Source organism: Euprymna scolopes, chromosome 2 (genome assembly GCF_053919585.1).
Source record: "Euprymna scolopes isolate OS-2025 chromosome 2, ASM5391958v1, whole genome shotgun sequence".
NCBI lineage: Eukaryota > Metazoa > Mollusca > Cephalopoda > Sepiida > Sepiolidae > Euprymna > Euprymna scolopes.
Window position 1 is genome coordinate 166,674,249 of NC_136483.1, and position 21,761 is coordinate 166,696,009.

At 37.9% G+C, this 21,761-nt stretch overlaps 1 protein-coding gene across 1 annotated transcript in view; it reads left to right on the forward strand.

The window, feature by feature from the left end:
• LOC145298654 (uncharacterized) overlaps nucleotides 1–15,335 on the forward strand; it is a 200,726-nt gene extending 185,391 nt beyond the window's left edge. The window contains exon 6 of the mRNA XM_080144334.1: nucleotides 14,907–15,335. Within this exon, the coding sequence (XP_080000460.1) occupies nucleotides 14,907–15,052 (146 nt within the window). The 3' untranslated portion in view covers nucleotides 15,053–15,335. The remainder of the gene's footprint in view (nucleotides 1–14,906) is intronic.
• The last annotated feature ends 6,426 nt before the right edge of the window (nucleotides 15,336–21,761 follow it).

The window sequence follows — 21,761 nt, forward strand, 5'->3', positions numbered from 1 at the left end:
TGCGGGCATCATCAAGAATCGATGAATTGTCAACTGATGAGTTATTGGCCCGAGCTCGAAACATCTGTAAGGAACAGGAACCAATTGCAGCAGCAGCTCGTTTTCGACATGGAGGCAATGTGGACTCTCTTCCAGATAGTAATAAGCATGCCACCCCAGTATGCTATAAATGTGGGGAGGCCAATCATTTTGCTAAAGAGTGCCGGAGTGATAGGAGAGGTGTATATCCACAATCAACGAGACCAGTGCAATGCTATCGCTGCAATAAGTTTGGGCACATATTTCGCAACTGTTAGGGAAACGAAGTTGGGGGCAAGGTACTATCGCTACTCTTGCCCCTGCCAACCAATAAACACAGGATTGCCTGTAATTAGCGTTAAACTTGATGATGTGCAGTGTTCAGCACTTATAGACACGGGGTGTTCCCGGTCTATAGTTAGTGCCCATTGCTGTCCGGTGTGGCGGAGGAACCCAGTCGGCGTTATGACCATCAATGGCTTATCACGGGTATGTTGTGGTGAAGGGACAGTCACAATCTGTACTGAGAAGGGTGACACAGCTAAAGTTGACGTTCTGGTGATGCAGGGGAAACCCCTTGGCTACGACATGTTGCTTGGAATTGATGCAATACAAGCACTAGGAGGCGTTACAATCACATCAGCTAGAGGTATCAGGCTTGGAGAAGGGAAAGACGTCTGTGCAGCCATGTCGATTGAAGAAAAGGACTTCTGTGCTACATTTGATGACAACGAAAGGGTGTGGACTGCAAAGTGGAAATGGGCCATGGGCCAGGAACCAGATCGGCTGTGCAACACGATTCCAGAGTATGCAGTTTCTACCAAGAATAGGGCCGCATATGAAGAAGAACTTCAGATGTGGATTGACAACGGTTGGTTAATACCATACCCACAGAGACGTCTGGGACCACCCAAGGGATTAATTCCGCTCATGGCTGTTGAACAACCTACCAAAGAAAAAATTCGTCCCGTAATGGATTACCGAGAGTTGAATCGGCATGTTGATGCGTTTACCGGAAACGCAGATGTGTGCGCTGCTAAACTGAGAGAGTGGCGTCAAAAAGGGAGCAATGTAGCACTTCTGGATCTAAAGAGGGCATACCTGCAGATACGTGTCCATGAGTCATTATGGCCGTTTCAGACAGTACTACTCAAGGGAAAACTATATTGTTTGACACGTTTGGGTTTTGGCCTAAACGTAGCACCCTTGATTATGACAACCATTATTAAAACTGTTTTGATGCACGATGAGACCACAGCAAAAGCTGCTTCAGCCTACATAGATGACATCTATGTTAATGAGGACATACTGTCTGCGGATGCAGTTCGAATAAAACTGAAAGCGTTTGGGTTAATAAGCAAAGACCCTAAGCGCCTAAAGGATGGAGTGCCCGTGCTAGGCCTCGAGGTCTGGGAGGAGGGCAATACGTTGCGATGGAAGCGAGGAAGCCCACTTCCAAAGTTACCCAATGTATTAACAAGACGTACTGTGTTTTCTATCTGTGGTAAATTGGTAGGACATCTACCTGTCTGTGGATGGCTCCGATCGGCAACAGGAGTGGTGAAAAGACGAGTGACTACAGTAACAAAAGGATGGGACGATGTTGCGGATGATGATTCTCTCCAACAAATGATGGCTGAAATGTTGTCCAGAGTGCATAGGAATGACCCTGCCCGGGGTGAGTGGCAAGTGTCTGGAAACGAACTAAATGCATGGGTTGACGCAAGTTCGTTGGCTACAGGTGTCGTGTTGGAGCAACTAGGTGTTGTTGTGGAAGATGCATGCTGGCTTCGTCCGAAAAATGATGCCCAACATATAAATTTGGCAGAACTTGATGCCACGTTAAAAGGTCTTAATCTCGCATTGCAATGGCAGACTAATGTTGTGCATCTCCACACTGACTCATTGTGTGTTTACCATTGGTTAACCGACACCTTGACTGGAAAGGCTCGAGTTAAGACTAGAGCTGCAAGTGAAATGCTAGTACGAAGGAGACTAGCAATAATTAAGCGTCTAGTTGACGAATACAGCTTGCAGGTAGACATTACGTTAGTCTCGTCGATGCAGAATTTGGCTGATAGCTTGACTCGAGTACCAAAGAGGTGGATCGATGCAATGAGGCAGGGATCCGATCTTCAACAACAAGCATGCGCGACTGTAACGGATCAATTAACACCTAACCAGATCCGTATGATACACCAGCAGATTGGACATCCTGGAATTCAGAGGACTGCATATTTTGTCCGAAGAGTATGCCCTGCAACTACAAAAGCATCAGTGAAAGCAGCCATACGTTCGTGTGAAGAGTGCTAGAGAATTGATCCGGCACCATCTCAATGGCAAAAAGGGAAGCTCGAGGTGGAGGGCAACTGGCAGCGAGTAGGGATGGACATAACACATTATGGGGACAAACATTTTTTGACCATGACGGATTGTGGCCCGACGCGTTTCACAATATGGCGCCTGTTGACACGACAGGATGCAACCAGCATTATACAACAGTTGAGAGCCGTCTTTTTTGAACGTGGTGCCCCGATTGAAATTCTGACTGATAATGCCGCCACATTTCGATGTCAAGAATTTCAGAAATTCGTGCACGAATGGGGGATTAAAATGCATTATCGGTGTGCATATTATCCCGAGGGTAATGGTATAGCAGAACGGTGTCACCGCACCATCAAAAGAATTGCAGCCAGGACGCAATGCTCTATTCCAGAAGCTGTGTACTGGTATAATATAACACCCAAGAACAATGCAACACCAGCAACTGCACCAGCCAATGGGATTTACCAATATGAACAGCGTGTGAAAGGAGTTGATGCCATACAATCAGTGGTGAGTGTTGTCAATACACCATATCAGGTGGGAGACCTTGTTTGGATAAAACCCCCGAATGCTGGGTGCACTACGAAATTTTTCCGGGGAAAAATAGACGAAATCATAAGTCCTCAGACTATGTTGATTGGTGGCATACCACGTCACGTAAAAGATATCCGCCCTTGTTATACCTCTTCTGATTCTGAGGACGATGAGGAGGATCACACACCGTTCAGAGATGATCCTGATCACTTACTGCCCCTTCAGGTGAGCATAGAAACACCACCAACAGAACCAGACGAGGGAATGATGGGACATACTGATGACAATAGTGAGGAGAGCGATGGACACAAGGAAGTAATGCCTCATCGAAATACTCGACAGAGACGAATACTGCCCACTCCCCGTGATTGCGAAACCCCGTGAGAAGGGATGATGGAGCACACCGAGGAGATGACGCCTCCGATTCTTCGGAGAAGTACCCGACAAAGACGGATACTGCCCCCCTGCCCTGATTGTGAGACACCGCCTATGGAACCACGAGACGGGATAATGGAACAGACTGGTAGTAATGATGGTGGTAATGAAGAAAACAGCAATGAGGAAGTGCTGCCCCCGATTCTTCTAAGGAGTACCCGCCAACGATGATTGCCCGCATGTCCTGTTTGTGATCATGAGATCAGGGGGGAGTGTGGAGAAATGCGTGACTTACCTGGATAGACCACGTGCGGGTCGGTCACCGAAAATAAATAAAAAGAAAGAAAAGAAACGGTCAAGACTCTTATTTATAGAGTAGTGATCACGTGAGTTAAGAGGAGGGGAGACTGTTGGCAGAAGTCAGTGCTGTCAGACGTGCTTTAGAGTTTTGTTATTATATGCTGTGCTCGATTGTTGGGAGAGAGAAAAGAGAAGAGGAGGAACCAAGAAGACATTCTGCAGATACTTGACTTTGTGTTGGTTTTAGAGAAGACTAGAATGGAAGCAGATATAGAGAGAGCACGGATAGAACAAGAGACTAGAATTAGGGAATTAGAGGGAAGAACTTTACATCAAGAAAGAAGAAATTAATTCAATATAACAAGACGGGTTAGGTTAGTACCTACGTTCAACAAGACAGATGTTGACCGATATTTTCAGCATTTTGAAAAAAATTGCTGTAAATTTTAAATGGCCCATAGAAGCATGGCCAATATTACTGCATTACTGTTAAGGCACACTAGGTCTGCGCTGATTACAACATTGTGAAGTCAGCCATTCTTAAAACTTATGAAATGGTGCCTGAAGCAACCGACAGAGATTCAGGTCGTATAAAAAATTGGAAAATCAATCCTATGTAGAATTCTTCCGACAAAAGAAAGTATACTTCGACCGATGGAGTTCTTCCAAAGACGTAGAATCGGACTACGATAAGCTCCGAGAGCTAATTTTAATCGAAGAATTTAAGAGTTGCATCCACGATGATTTGAAAGCATTCCTGAATGAGAAGCAGCTTACAACGGCTTATCAGATGGCAACTCTCGCTGATGAAACAGCGAGGCAAAAGCAGACCTACTGCCTATTCGAGCAAAAAGATCCCAGGGACTACCGAATGATGACTAACATCGATCGTACCACAAAAACTGTTGGCGAGAACAATGTGTACCGACCTCCTGCATTAAGAAGCAGTACCCCCATACAAAGCCACCGCCTCCTACCTATCGTCAAACAGACGGGTGGAGAACCATAACGTGCCCTACTGTGTAAAAGTTAGGGTACATCGCCGTACACTGCCCTGACAGAAAAGGCACCGATTTTGGACAGAGATTTACGAGTAAACCACAAGGCTTCATCTCTTCACATAAGCGCATTACGTTTAAAGAAAGGAATATAGACCATTCATATCAAACGGTTTAATATCCCCAGTATATAATTGCTCGGATAAACAGCCTGTAAAAATTCTGAGAGACACTGGGGCAACCCAATCTTTGATTTTGGAGCAGAGTATGCCATGCGGGTAACAAACAGCCACGGGAGAATCCGTTGTGATTCGCGGAATTGGTGGAAATTACATCGATGCCCCAATCCATCGAGTCTCTCTTGATTCGGATATAGTATGCGGTCCGGTAGAAGTGGGCGTAGTCAGTAGCCTTCCCATGAAGGGCATCTCGATGTTACTCGGGAATGATCTAGTCGGAGAAAGAGTCATCCCCCACCCAAGAGTGATAATTAAGCCAGACATTTCGAAAAATACCGAGTTGATGGAAAAGCAACACCTCGACATATTCCCATCATATGCGCAGACCGCAAAAAGAAATGCAGAAGAAGAGTCTGCGATGAAAGATCAGTCCGATGAGGACGAAGAAATTAACCTCTCCCTGTTATTCATGAATCCTGAGGTAGAAACTAAATCGACACCCGTGAATACAAATAATCTCCTTACTAACCACAAACCCTCTCCCAGGTTTCCCACCTCACGACAGTTGATCATGGAGGAACAGCGAAGAGACGACGAGATTTCTTCCCCCTTCGAAGAAGCGCTACCCAAGAAAGAACTGGAGAAAGTACCCTCTGGTTACTTCATAAAAAACGGCGTGCTGATGAGGAAGTGGAGGCCCTCACAATCCCCGGCGCACGAAGACTGGTCAGTATTATACCAACTAGTATTACCTAAGACACGCAGGGCTGAAGTATTAGAAGTGGCTCATGAAATCCCTTTTGGGAGGCCACTTAGACATTCACAAGACTTACGAGAGAATCACTAAACATTTTTATTGGCCAGGGGTATGCGAAGACGTATCTAACTATTGCCGAACTTGTCACATCTGCCAGATGGTAGGCAAGCCGAACCAGAAAATACCAGTCGCCCCATTACATCCTATACCCGCATTTGAAGAACCCTTCTGCCGAATTTTGATCGACTGCGTGGGTCCACTTTCCAAAACTAAAAGAGGAAATCAGTATATATTCACCCTAATCTGCGCATCCACCAGATTCCCGAAAGCAATCCCACTCAGAAACATATCTGCTGAGAAAATCATAAAGGCCCTTCTCAACTTCTTCTCCATTGTTGGGCTACCAAGAATAATAAAATCCGATCAAGGATCGAATTTTATGTCCAGGAGGTTTCAACAGTCCATGAACATGCTGGGTATACAAACAGTCAAGTCGAGCGCATATCACCCTCAATCCCAGGGCGCCTTGGGAAGGTTTCATTCTACACTGAAGACCCTGATCCGAACTTATTACCTTGGTCACCAGAAGGATTTGGATGAGGGTATTCTCTTCTTGATGTTTGCAGCACGAGGTGCTACACAGGGATCTTTGGGATTCAGTCCATTTGAGTTAGTGTTTGGCCATTCGGTGCGTGGCCCCCTAGCATTGTTGAAAGAAAAATGGCTTCAGGAAGGATCCGCCCACGGACCCATGCTGAAGTACGTATCATAGTTTCGAAATCGACTACATGAAACCAGCCAACTGGCACGCGAAAAACTGCGGACAACTCAAGCCAGAATGAAGACGCATTATGACCAAAATGCTGTCCCCAGGAGCTTCGAAGTTGGAGACAAACTGCTTGTTTTGTTACCCTTATCCACTTAAGGCTCGGTTCTACGGCCCTTATACCATTGCTCGGAAGGTCAGCGAACTAAACTATGTAATTAATACCCCTGATCGTAGAAAGTCAACACAGAAGTGTCACATCAATATGCTCAAACCATATTTCGAAAGGGATAAATTATACCTTATCGTGGTCACCACTCCGCCCGCTTCCGTGAGGAAACCAATAGATGACAACGAAGAGATCTCAAAGAAAAACCAACACCCCCTGAAATTATCAAATTCAGAAATATTAACCAACCTTACCTCCCTCGTATCTCATTTGTCAAGTAACGAAAGAGAGGATATAACCCTCCTTATTCGGGACTACAGCGATCTCTTTCCGGATGTACCTAAACGAACTAACCTTGTTCAACATGATGTAGGGATTTAAAATGCCCTCCCCATTAAACAACACCCGTATCGTGTCAACCCACATAAATCAGAAATAATCAGTCATGAAGTAAAATATATACTCGAACATGGCATCATTGCACCTAGCCAAAACAGCTGGTCATCTCCTTGTGTGCTAGTCGGAAAATCCGATGGATCCATTCGCTTCTGCACGGATTATCTCAAAGTTAATGCTGTCACAAAAGCTGACTCTCACCCCATACCTAGGATGGATGATTGCATCAATAAGATTGGCACAGCCACATATATTTTGAAATTAGACCTACTCAAGGGATATTGGTGTGTACCCTTGACTGAATGGGCTAAAGAAATACCCGCTTTCGTTACCCCTTATGGTTTATATCAATATAGAGTTATGCCTTTCGGGATGAGAAACTCCCAGGCCACCTTTCAGAGAATGATGAATTCATGCTTGCGAGAGATACCCGGTGTCGAAATCTATATTGACGACATCGTCATATACAATGATAGCTGGGTTGAACATATAACGTCCCTGAGAGCCGTATTTGATAGACTCCGACAGGAAAATCTTACTGTCACTTTAGCTAAAAGTGACTTTGGTAAAGCTGAAGTTATATACCTGGGGCATACAGTCGGCTCTGAGAAGATATCCCCAGTCGAGGCCAAAATTCAGGGTATCGTAGATTATCCTGCCCCTACCAACTTGAAGAGTCTGAGGCGATTCCTCGACCTGGCCGGATACTACAGGAAATTCTGTCGCAACTTCTCCGACATAGCGTCACCACTTACCCAGTTGTTATCCAAGAAGTTGAAATTCTTCTGGACATCATCTTGTACTATTTCAAACAGACTCGGCCGGTATTGAACACCCGGTTAGCTATTTCTCCAGGACGTTTAACGCTTATCAAAAAAAATATTCGACTGTTGAAAAGGAGACGTTGGCCCCCGTCTTAAGCCTAAAGCATTTCGACGTGTATGTATCCTCCTCATGCATGCAAATACTCGTTTATACTGATCACAACCCACTCATCTCATGCATAAAATGAAAGATAAAAATCGCAGATTATTAAACTGGAGCTTGATTCAACAAGAATATAGCTTGGAAATCCAGCATATCCGGGGAGTTAATAACGTTTGTGCCGATGCATTGTCGCGTGTATAATATGTATAAACTAGAACCCTTCTTTAAAAAAGAAAAAAAACGTCTTCCAGACTCTTTATCATTTTTTTTTATTTAATAGTTAAACAAAAACTAAAAAAAAATGGAAATCTTAGATAAAAACAAATTGAGGAAATACGGTTCACAGATTTAGCCGGGTTGAAGATATTTTGCTACTCTTCATGAAATTGAATAAAAAGAATTAAATTAGAAAAATCTTCGGAAAAGATTTTTCTTAAATAGGTGGTGCCATGTTACATTTTTAGTAAAAAAACAATGTAATTAATTATTTTTTTGATATGTCGTTCGAAATCAAGAGAGAATAGGAGTTTTTGATATGTCGTTCGAAATCGAGAGACAAAAAAGAGAGTCTGCCTCTCGCTACCGAGCGAAACAGTCTTCAACGGCGACACTGCGAACAGGTGTAATATTACCAGTAATATAGTACTGTGGTTGATAAAGCCGAGGATGGCGCGCTTAATAAACATTGGAAAGGAGTTCACCTGATGTATTTGGAATAAGTTTTTGCAAAAGGAAGCCGGATGAGACGGAAAAGAATTCGATTAATATTGAAAAGGTGTCTACTTAAGATATTTTGGAGCCAGTTTTTCGGAAGGAAATCTGATAAGAAGAAGAAAGAAGTAAAGACACTAAGACAGTGAGTGAAACAAAATCTCTCTCTCTCCCTCCCTCTCTCTCTTTCTCTCTCTCTCTCTCTCTCTCTCTCTCTCTTTGTTTTGAACTGAGCAGACGACAATGACCAGTACGAAAATGTCGTATTTGGGCCTGGCATATACATAACTTGAACATTCTCTCTCTCGATAAAGACAATTTATTTTCTTTCACGCAGTACAGTTTAAACTATCAAAACAATTGCATTTTTTTCTACGTATTTTTTTTTTGTGTTGTTATAAATAAACTTTTATTCATAATTCCCATTAGCCTTTTGTTTGTTATTTCGGTTGTGTTTTTCTGTATTGTGTTTTACCGTTGTCTCTGAAGAATTTGAATAATCCCTTCCCGTATTTATTTTTTTTAATCCCGGGAATTTTTATTATTATTATTGTTGCGATTCTATCTCTACAGTCCCCAGTGGATATAGCCAAGTCGTAACAATACATAAGGTCCGAGGATCGAGTCATAGTAACAGTCAAGAGGTCTATGTCCCCAAAACATGCATGTCCGTAGATTACTGTTTTAAAAAATAATAAATTAATAAATAAATAAAATAAAATAGTATTTGTTTACGTCCAAATAAAAAATGGACGATTTTCTTAATAAAAAACGATCTCCAAGGTGGAGACGCTAACCATATTATCGTTTAAAAAATCAACAACAACAAAAAATCTACGTAAAAATATGCACCTCGTAAATGATTGCATTTGCAAAATACAAACAGCTATATCTTTATGTCACTATAGTTTTTAATGTAGATATTCCATAACTCACCATGAATCATGTATTGTTTTAGAAGATTCGGGCGGAGCGAGTTTTAGTGGTTACAGTAAAGTTTGTGTAATTATAATATACTTATCATTTAAAAATTTAAAAAAAACATCATTTTTAAATTTCATTTATAAAAATATTTTTTAATTTTTCATTATTTTTTGCGTTGGATGGCTTCAAAACGTATTTTATATACGCGATCTCTTTGATATACCAACGCTTTCAAACAGGAAATCAATGAATTATATATATATATATATATATATATATATATATATATATATATATATATAGTAAGTTATAAAATATATATGGCAATTAAGCTACACAGAATATTCCGCGTTTCATCCACACTAGGATTTATCAGGCTTATGCGATGAGTTGTGGTAGTTTCGCGTTTTTATATACGTACATTCTATTGAGTTTTTAGTTAGCCAATCAGCTTTCTAGTTTCAACTGCACCCTTCCTAATCAACCAATAAGCATGCACTTGCAGGACAAAAGCCCAGTTGACATCCGGCTCACCTCTTCCTTTGTGTGTGCGTGCTATTTTAACAGGGAGCGTAGGTATCTAGCGTTCTGACCTATTTAAACCAGGCTAAATGTTTTTTATGTTAGTTTATATATATATATATATATATATATATATATATATCTGATAATTTATGTATGTTTAATCTATTTATTTTCTATTTTTATTGTTAATTTTAAAATTATTTTATCATTTATATATATATATATATTATTTTTATCATAATTATCCACTGACACGTGTTTCGTCGTCTACGACTCATCTAGCTAGATTCAGCCACTCTGATGAGTCGTAGACGACGAAACGCGTTTCAATGGATAATTATATTTTAAAAATAATATATATGCCGCTCCCCATTTAGTGGGTACTAAATGTGTCAAAGGGAAAATTATTCCCAACTAGCATTTAGGGAAAAATATATATAAGGCACTATCATGTTGGCACACAGGTTCTCGCCAGATTACCGAAGGAAAGTACCAGATGGATGACCATTTGGGAAATGATTTGATTAAATCGTAAATATTTCACAGGAGACGCGTTTAATTCAGTGGAGGAAATGTACCCCCGAATAAAGTCGCCTCGCGGTGAGGCGACAAGGCGATACTCCACGTAATGGTGTACCTGCAAGATGTCTTCTTGAAGCTGCATGTCAAGCACATGTTTGCCGCAGATAATAGTGACATATGAAGTGTGCACGACACGGAGTTTCGTCTCGTGGATCACCTAAAACATTTCGTAGCTGGGGCTAGTTCAATGAGTAAAATTTATTCTCGCATCCGAGTTCTGCCAACGACAACGACGACGATGGTTATGTTATATAATAAAAAAAGATAAAATGGGAACGGTTGTCCAGATGCAATAATCCATACTGTTCTTACCAGAGATGTTATTCTATTCAACTATTTAAACTTTTATTTTTACACAGAATCCACCACTTATCAAGGCTCGGGTGCCACTCGAGGATAAGGGTTATTGCGTGTACAGTAATCAATGGGATAGTATCGTAGGAATAGTTAGTATTGGAGGTCTGATAAAGTGGCTTACTTAAGGGGGTGGTTTATCAGGAACTTGTTCATGTTGGACTTGGTGACATCCAAGTTGTAGTCAGGTGGGAAACAGACAAACGGCAGAGGGTTCCACAGGTATTTCGAACTACCTTCCACTACATTATGTCGAGGAAGAAGAGGAAAAAAAAGATTGATAAAGGAGTCTTACTCCGAAATATATTTCTTTAAAAATAAACACCCGTTTATTTATAAAAAAAAAATTCGCGTTGTAGTTTTGGCTTCAAATGTATTTATATATGTTTTATTCTTCAAATTTCCCTCAAGGCTTCTAACGGATATACACAAAAATAACTACCAAGATTTTCAAAGTACGCGACCACGCGTCACCTATCCGGCTTCATAAAAACCCCGCAGTTAACAACATCACGTGGACTCTTCATCGAACTACCTTCCACTACATTATGTCGAGGAAGAAGAGGAAAAAAAAAGGATCGACAAAGGAGTCTTACTCCGAAATATATTTCTTTAAAAATAAACACCCGTTTATTTATAAAAAAAAAATTCGCGTTGCAGTTTTGGCTTCAAATGTATTTATACATGTTTTACTCTTCATATATATTTATATGTATGTATGTCATTTATAGTGGGTTGAAGAGTTCTAATATATGACGCTTCAAGAATTTTTTATTTTTTAATATTATTTTCATGTTGTATAATTTTAATGTTGTCAACGAGGACCTTTTTAAGATTGGAGGCGGACAGTTATGTTCTTTTCGTGGACGAATCGAAAGCTCTCGTGTCAGCAACAATTATAGAACTTTTAGTAATATTTTTGATTTTGATATAAAAAGAAAGATTATACGGAAAATGGAAAAATTAAAAAAAAAGAATCATAAAGCAAAGTGTCTCCGTTGCGTTTAATATTTGCTTGAATATATATATATATATATATATATATATATATATATATATATATATATATATATATATGCCGTTGCGGCATTTTTTTTTTACACCGGCATCACATCATTATCAAGGCCAAGAGGCCACTCAAGGATGAGGGTTAAAGAGTGTACAGTAGAAATTGGACAATATAGTAATCATTAGTAATGAAAATTCGGTAAATTTGATAACTTATATGGAACGGCTCATCAAGAACTTATTTACGTTAAACTTGAACACAACCATATTGTAGCCAGCCAGAAAGCAGGAAAACAGAAGACAATTCCACAGGCGTGCAGTTCTAAGAAAGAATCTTTGTTCATGGAATCTACGTTTAGGTTTAGGCACAGTAGTAAGTATCTTTCAGATATGGTAAATAAAAGAGATAAGAGGCAGACATTTTTTTGCGCAGAAGACTGTTTAACTGCTATGATGTTTTCACATATAAAAGCAATTTAAAAATGTTGTCCAACAAAAACTTGACATTAATATTCGCGCTCATTTCAATGCGAATATTACGCACTTTACAGCACAGCGTCAGCTTGTACATGAGTTTTATTGTAACGATGCTGTCTACTCGCACTTGTTTTATTGGGAAACTTTCTGTTGGTCGCATCGTTTCTGCTTGTGAGATTTCTACGTTTTCTCTCCGAATTCTTTGAACTTCTATAAAAAGAATTTGCGGCTCTAATTTGGAAAGAGAAAACTAAATAGAAAGGCGAGAGAAAACACAGAAAGCAACGACAATCGCGCAACAGAGTAAAGTAAGAAAAAATAAATAAATGGAAGTAAAAAGTAAATAAATATGAAAAAAAGGAAGGACAGGAAACAGTTTAGAAAATTTATACAATTGAGGGAAATTTTTATTTTTTTATTTTTATTTAAAAGTTAAACAAACGTCGTTCTTAATGAGAATGCAAATAAAAATTTAAAACATAAGAAATGGAAACTATTTATTTTATTCAAATAAATTGAATAGAAATAAATTGGTACTTGATAAAAGGAAGTTAAACGAAGACTCACCGACTTCCATAATAAAGAGAAATGTGTATTTAGGATGTACATATGCGTGTGCATAAATGTATATCCATTTATATATATATATATATATATATATTTATATATATATATATATATATAAATGTATATTCATTTATATATATATACATATATATATAAGTGTATATTCATTTATATATATATATATATATATATATATATATATATAATTTTTAAAACTTCAAGTTTACAAATCGAATAATAAACTTAAAGCAAATATAAATATTAATATTTATATTTATATGACAATTCTAACCAGATAAAAAGAGCTCAATATTCGAGATATAGCATTAATATGAGGAGTTCAGTATAAACTCTGTAAATTAGAAATTACAACATACAAGGAATACAACAATTAAAAAATGTTCCTTATTTCATGAAATTTCCAAGAATAGATCTTATCTTCAGAGGAAATTACTTAGGAAACTGATATTCATAGGCAAGCTATAGAATGCAATATGGCAACATCAGAGACTTCACGTCGACATTCCTGCACTTCTGTGCACACGCATCTGCATTTGCCGTAAATGCATCGGCGAAATCATTAATCGAAATCATTAAGTTCTCTCTAGTCCACCACAGGTCTCTCTTTGTTTTAATTCGTCTGTACTACCGCCATTAACGGTTCCTTTTTTTTTTGCTAACGAAAAAAAGTGGCCAAAATAAGCTCTAGATGATGTGCGACCTAAAGGACAAATGTCACATAGCGCAGTACGCAATTCAGGTCATTACCTTTCAAACGAACCTTAAGTTCTGACCAATAGTTGCTGACATTTGGAACTGATAAAATTGCCAAAAAAAAGTAATATATCTATGGATGGATTCTTTTTTTTACATGGAGGTCACCACTTATCAAGGCCCGGAAGCCACTCGAGGATAAGGGTTAGTGCGTGTACAGTAATCAATGGGATAGTATCGTAGTAATCGTTAGTATTGGAGATTTGATAAAGTGTCTTACTTAAGGGGGCGGTTCATCAGGAATTTTTTTATGTTTGACTTGAAGACATGCAAGTTGTAGTCAGGTGGGAAAAAGACAAACGGCAGAGAATTCCACAGGCGTGCACTTCTAAGAAAGAAGCTTTGCTCATGGAATCTACGTTTTGATTTAGGCACAGATAAAGAGTGGGGAATCTCTGGTTCCCCCTCGCCAATCTTTTACGAAAAACACCCGTCTAGCTGAAACCACTGTCAGTAATTTTCGCCACTCTTTATCTGTGCCTAAATAAAAACGTAGATTCCATGAACAAAGATTCGGAATTTCGATGATAATCCCATCTTCATGCAGGATAATGCTCCCATTCACACAACTGGCAATGTCAAGGGGTTCCTGGAATAACATGATATTCCGTGTTTGGATTGGCCTGCACAATCACCAGACCTCAATCCTATCGAAAAAGTATGACATTACATCAAGCAACAGCTATGCAGTGATAAAATTTCAAATTTGGAAGAGCTTTGGACAAAAATTAAAGAAAAGTGGGATGCCCTCTTCCCGGAGTATTGCTGCAGTCTACTTCAAGGAATTCTGAAAAGATTGCAGCCTGTCAAATTACAGAAGGGCTATGCTACTAAATATTAACTAGTGCATTGTGTTCCTGTTGTATTTGTGTTGTATTAATGTCTTAAAGTTACATTTAAGTAACAATTTTCCATTGTGAAGACTTTCTTTTTGCCTCCACAATTTGAAGTTATTTTTAAATTGCCGTGAACACTAAAAAGTCAAATATGAAAAATCAAAACTATAGAAGAATAAAAGGCGAATCAAATGCGGTATAGGTTGTTTAAACAGCTACATTTGATTTAGCTTAAATTTGCAGGGTTGTTTTTAAAATTACAAGTGCGAACTTTCTTTTTGTCGCCTGTGTAGTAGTTTATTATATACAATTGTATTTTCTTATTCTTTATAGACTAGAAGCATATCGGCATCCTCGGATTCAAATCTATCGTTTTAACTTCTTAAAATCTCTATCTTTTTCAGAGTGTTATATGTATGGTTGCGTTGACAAACTAGCGACGTGCGCTCGTGAGTCTGGTATGTCAGGACGAGGCTACGACGACTGCCAACTGGAACTGCGCTTGTGCGGCCTTAAATGCGTCACCGATCCTTCAAGTTTTAACAACTGAGCGCCAAGAGCCAGAAGAACGTGTAGCCTTTTCACTTCCGGAAGTCTGTTGGTAAAACAAACGCAAAGAACTTTTGACTTCGGAAGGACTCGAAGGTCCTATTTCCCAAGGCAGACCTGGATAGACAAAAGAAAAAGCAAAAAAAAAATATATATATACACAAAAAGACAGCAAATAAATAAACAAAAGCAACAAAGCACAAAGACACACATGCATAAGCAGCAACACATCAAACGTTACGTGATGTAAAAATATTTAATTATTAAAGTGTACTAAATCAGCATATTTGGCATTGTTTATTTATTTATTTTCATTAATTCTATACACGTTGACACACCGGTTCTCGCCATATCAAGGAAGTTAAGCAACGATGAGCCTGGCCAGTAGCAGATGGGTGACCATTTGGGAAGACTAAAAGTTGTATGTATCGCGACGAGTCGTAGAAATTCCCAGGTAGGTATCTGGGTGTGCGTTTAATTCACGGAGGTGGGGGGGTGTATTTGTTTGCTTCCCCATTGAGCTAATTAGGCACAAGGTCGTTTTTTAATGTGGAGAGAGAGAGGGAGGAGGAAAGGAAAACGGGACCAGCTCCCGATAGGTGGGAAATAGGAGCTGGATAGTGAGAGCCATTTGGTATATAGGGTTGCCCTTACATGGACCAAAAAATTGACACAATGACAATGGTCTTTGATTGCAACATCTGCCGGAAAAGCGTACTACACTTTGATTTTGACACAAAGGTCCCAGGAGGCCAGAAGGTAGGGGGAGGGGGAGATACACCCCCGAATCAGGACGGAAAGCAACGTCTTTACTTTTCTTCCCGAGATTACCATGGCTCTACAATTTAGAGAGCCGTGGTCGCCGAAGATGTTTAAAACAGCAGGGTCGCTGCATGCATACAATTCCAACTATATTGTTGAAATAATATTCAAAATTTATTCCCATACTAGCGGAGGGAACCCGACCATGCTGGGTCGTAAAATGCGCTTAAATATATGTTTAATTCATGCAGATTTCGTATTTATTATTACAGAGCCAATTCTCTATTAATTATTATATTGTACCTAATATATAGCAGTGATTTAAGAAGTAAAAAAAATATGATTTCTGTTTAAATTACCTAATAAGTACATTAGACTACTCGGAAAAAAGGTACCCCTCCTTGCAAAAAACTAATCAGTTGATCCACGCAGAATTAATTTGTCTGGCCAATTGTTACATATTTCTTATCCGAGAGTTTGACTTTCTAACGATGCCAAATTTGTCATTTATTTGATGTGTCTGTCATCAATTGAATTTGGCCATGCACAGAAAGAACTAAAAATATGTCGGCAAGTTGAAATGAACATTTGTTGATTCTCATTCAATTCTGGACAACGTTGGGTTTTCCTGCTAGTCTATTAGTAACGATAAACTCAATAAGATTCATTCATTAGGTTTTTCTTCTACGAGGAACTTGGTTTCAGTAGTAATCTAAAGACCTCCTTAATTCCATATGTGTTTGAATACAGTATCGACAGGGAAAAAGAACTTCTATGTCCTTTCGCTGGTGTTGCTTGGCAGCCATAATCTATAGTGCTCAATATTCTGCATAGAGCAAGTAGTAACCTAAAAGAGATTGCATATAAATGAAAATTTTCTTCTAAACACACACCATTTATTATCTATTTTGTTAACGACGCCGGACAACGCCGGGTAACACTGCTTATATATATATATATATATATATATATATATATATATATATATATACTCGTAGTTTGCCCGGTCGTACAATACGCTAAAACATGATATTTCAATTTATGCAGCTTGCGTATGTATTATTACAGAATGAATCCTCTATTGATTATTATATATTCAATAGAGATTAAATCATTAGAAATAATTTGCCCGGTGGACTAATTCGCAAAAAAATAAAAATAAAAATAAAAAATAAAACAAAAAAAAATAATAATGATAATGTCGTTCATCAAATTCTGCCTATGTTTGTTTACAATATCACATCAGCTGGTATTTGGGCTTGAGGATGAATGCCCTGGAAAAGTCACTTCTGATTGATATTTGATTTTAAAATATGCAAACGAAGAAATGATTTGCGGCGATTTTAAATGGTACTTCTTTTATCGTAAATTGAACTCATTAATTAAAAAAAAAAAAAGTTAAAATAAAATGAGGTGGTACAACCGAGCTTGAACAGGGGAACATCTCATCTGGAGTTGAATGCTCTACTACTGGGCTATATTTCAAGATGTCAATAGTTCTGTTGTTTTTTTTTAAGAAGAAATAATAAGATTTCATTATCTCTTTGCCGGTGTAATGTAAAATATTACCCTGTAAAAATGTTTTTTTTATCTTTAATAAACAAAGACGATTTTTAGGAACGGATGCTTCGATTTTCGATACTTATCGGATGAATTTCTGTACAAAACATATCTAAGAACACTACCAGACATATAAATTAGCTTTGTGTGAAATTTGCAAAAGAAAGACCCAGTCGTTTCGGAACCTATGAGGAAAGAACTCACACACAAAATGACTTTTATATATATATATATATATATATATATATATATATATATATATATATATATATATATATATATATATATGCAGGAATATGACAGAGGAAAAAGTCAAATTACTGATGTAGATGTGGCAACAGTACTCCATTTTAGTACGTGTTTGACACTTATAGAGGTAAAGATACTGCATCAAAAGTGAGATACTCTCATATGTGCTAGAAAGATCCGATGATTTTTGCAGCAATTTTAGTAACAGGTTTGGCGTAAATCTCCACTTTAGGTCTAGGTTGAAGATCAGTCCTAAAAGCTGCATTAAGTAGAAAGCCATTCATTTCAGTTGGTGCAAAGTAAGGGCTCGAGCTTTGTTTCTAAAAGGAGAAGCTTGGTTTTAGATATGACCAGCTACGTTTCCTCCATTTCGCTAAGTGCCCCAGGTAGGAAGAGACAGAAACAGAAGACTTGCAAAATGTCAATCAGCATCAGGTACGCGAATAAGTTTGTCAATAATTTGTGTTTGCGATGCCTCCGTTCAGTCTTGAAAGACAAAGGATACCCCCTGTAGGGACCGTTGCGCGTGTAATTGTGAGGCAAGGGTTGCGCAATCGTCAACCACACCTCCCCTGAATCGGCACTGTTTGAGTCCAGTGGCAAGAAAAAGTCCAGGACAACTGGAAATTTGTTTTAGATCATAAGCAACCGAGAATTCGTGACAAGACCCCACCACCCACCCCTTTTCCTATTTTGAACATTAAAGTCATTATAAACATGTATGCTGGAAGAAGGATAAATACACAACATATAATCTATCAAAAATAGTAACTCCATTATTGTATGGACGATAGAGGTCAAAGGTTAGTTGTGGTTAAGTGCTACATTGAAACACATAACGAAATTTATAGTAAACTCAATGTACGACTAAATACCATATCCATGGTGATCATGATTGTCGGGTTTTGATGCCATGCTGTGGTATCCTTTGATTATGGAATAATTGGTAGAACCTGATGGGCTAATGCCAGTTTCACATATAAAAAATAGATCCAGATTGGTTTATTGCAATGGGATTTCCATCTCTCGAATATTTGAACGCATAGATGTAAGAAAAAATAGATAGTAAGAATCCGTGTTTGATGTATTGGGGTTTTGTTTTAGAACTTTTCATGTTTGGATTTATAAATTTTTTTTTTAAGAGACGAGTACATATATTGCAAGACGAAACGCAGAGAGAATGGGTAAGCAGGTTATTTTTTGTAAAAATTAAAGAAAGCAGTAGCATTTCCTATCAATATGGTATCGAGGGAACCCACAGGAAAGTACTGCATGGTCTAGACTTCATTCAACAAATGACAATACAGCACCCACAATATTTTAAACCAACTGTTACGTCAACCATCTAAAGTTTGGGTCCTTACACACTCGAACAGATAACCCAGACAAAACATGTACTTAGAAGATGTCCCAACCACATGGAAATTCGTCTCTAATTGAGCTAAATTCCATGTCCAATGCAATTTTGAAGGTCGGATTTTGATGTTATGTTTGAGTAACATGTAATCCAAAAATCATCAGTTGGAGCTGACGGACAGTTTCACGCAGAAAGGAATACAGAGCGTCCAAATAAAACGTATGCACTCTTTAAATGACTATAAAACCAACATTTATTATAAAAACGGAAAATCCATATATCAAAATACTGTGAACAAATATAGAAACCAACTAATTATCGAAAGTGTTCAAATTGTTGGCCATTGTTGTCCATGAACAGCTAACAACGCTCATTGATTGAATCGAAAACGTTCCTAATAAGTCCAATTGGTATGTTGACTCATCTTTTTTTAATGGTTGCTTTCAGCTCATTCATTGTAGCTCGTTTTGTGGTGTAAACGCTGTGTTTAACATGCCCCTTCATCCCCTCACCCCCCCCAAAGAAAGAGAAAAATCCATGTGGAGGGGGTCAAATCTTGTGAGTGTGATACATTCTCTTCGTCCTACCTATCAGTTTCGCAGATGACTATCAAGATATGCTCTTACGCCATGATGGTAGTGGGGAAGTGTTCCATCCTGCTGGAAGTGCTAATCTGTATTCCTAAACATCTCTTGGGAACGTGGCATAGCGTATTTATGTAGCAAGTTGAGATAATTTAAAGGATGTATACATTTCATTGGGGCACCCTGTATATCCGTATTGGTAAGCTGTTAGTGGATTTCAACATTTGGAAGATTGGAATGCAGAACTCCGATGTTGAAAAAGAAAACTGGATAATAAGTATCCACGTTAAAAGTTGGAGAACTAGATTTAAGCTTATATTGAAAATATTTGTGTACGAGACCAGTAAATGGATCGAAAGACATTACATAGAAAAAATGAATGCTCAGACTATCCTTGTTAGCTGATAAGAAAGAAAATCCATAGCAGTTTCCAGCAATGTAGTGGCGAGATGCCCCACCGGAAACTACTGGTCCAGATTTAATGCACCAATTGGGAATACAGCATCTTTTGCACCATCTGAGAGGACAGCTCCTTAGCCTATTAGGTGCATAAGGTCAGCCTAGATAAACCATTTACTGCCAGCACTCTTATCAGTGATATGAAAACAAAAACAGAGGGGAAAAATTACTGCAGTCATCTTCAAGTAAAATGTCCCACTGCTTGTAGTAATAATGAAATAATAAATATTTACTAGCGGGACCTGTGGAAATTCCACAGGAGACTCATTCATATGTAATATATTGATGTTGGCATTCAGTAGATGTTCAGCGTATATGGAGACCCGCTGATATTATTGTACCTCTTTTGCTAAAATTGAAAAGGTATTTATCTAAGCTAGCAGAGATGCCCCCGTAGTCCAGTCGTAAAGTACGCTTAAATATGATATTTTAATTGTTGAAGATTTCGTATATATTATTATAGTGTTTATGTTCTATCGATTTTTATATATTATAAAATTACGATTTAAAAAATATGACTTGGGTGCATCAGCTTGAACCGAAACCAAAACTTATGAAAAAAATATTTGTATGTGTATATATATATATATATATATATATATATATATATATATATATATATGTATATGAATGTATATATGTATGTATGTATGTATGTATGTATGTATGTATGTATGTATAACTTGAGTTCTTTTGGCTATAACCCAAATCGAAACCAAAACTTATGAAGAATCTTTGATAAAATTATTTGTAAAAAAATTAGATTACTGGAGTGCCATCAGCTATAATCGAAACCGAAACCCAAACTTATGAAGTATTATTCTAGGTAAAATTAATTATTAAGAAAATAGATTACTGGAGTGGTATCAGCTCTAATCGAAACCGAAACCAAAACTTACGAAGAATTCTTGGTAAAATTATTTATTACAAGAAATGGAAGTCCATAACAATTAAATGATTCGAATGTAAGCGTGACACACAAAATAAATAACACACACGCTATCGTATTAATATATAGATTAATGTTAAACAACTAGTAAATTTAAAATAGATCAAACATTACATGTGTATTTTTACGATTGAGAAAATATTGATCATGTGTTTTTACGGTAATCAGAAAAAAATAACAACTTTATAATTAAATATTTAGAGATTTATAAAGAATCAGAATCGGAATCGATGATTGTATCAGAATCGGGAATTTATACGGAGACGGTAATTGTATCGGAATTGGAAAGAATATTGGAATCGTCCCACTACTAATAAATACTATCAACGATCTAAAAAAGACGAGGAAGAGTAAACATTGTCACCAAGTAGCGAGGGGATACTGTATTTTGTTTCCCAATCGACCTCCGATAGAGAACCCATTGTTTATATTAAAAAAAAAGATTATGTGAGAGTAAGATAATGTTTGCATAAATCAACAATAAAAGTAACTTAAAATCTTTTGTATTTCACGTCTTTATTTGTAATAAGATTTGTAAGCGCAAGGAAATCTGAGACTTTTTAGTTCCATGTAAGCCCAATACTGATCAAAGATAATGACGTCTGAACACACAACGAAGAAGAAACGTTCCACATAACCATTTAAAAAATATTACAGTGATTTGTATGGGACCAACCAAAAAAAAACTAACAGTAATCACATTACGCTTGAAGGAATATGTAGAACATAATACATGAAAGGGTGAAAACTCCAGCCGTAGTTACTAAAGGAACGACTGCATTAATATCCC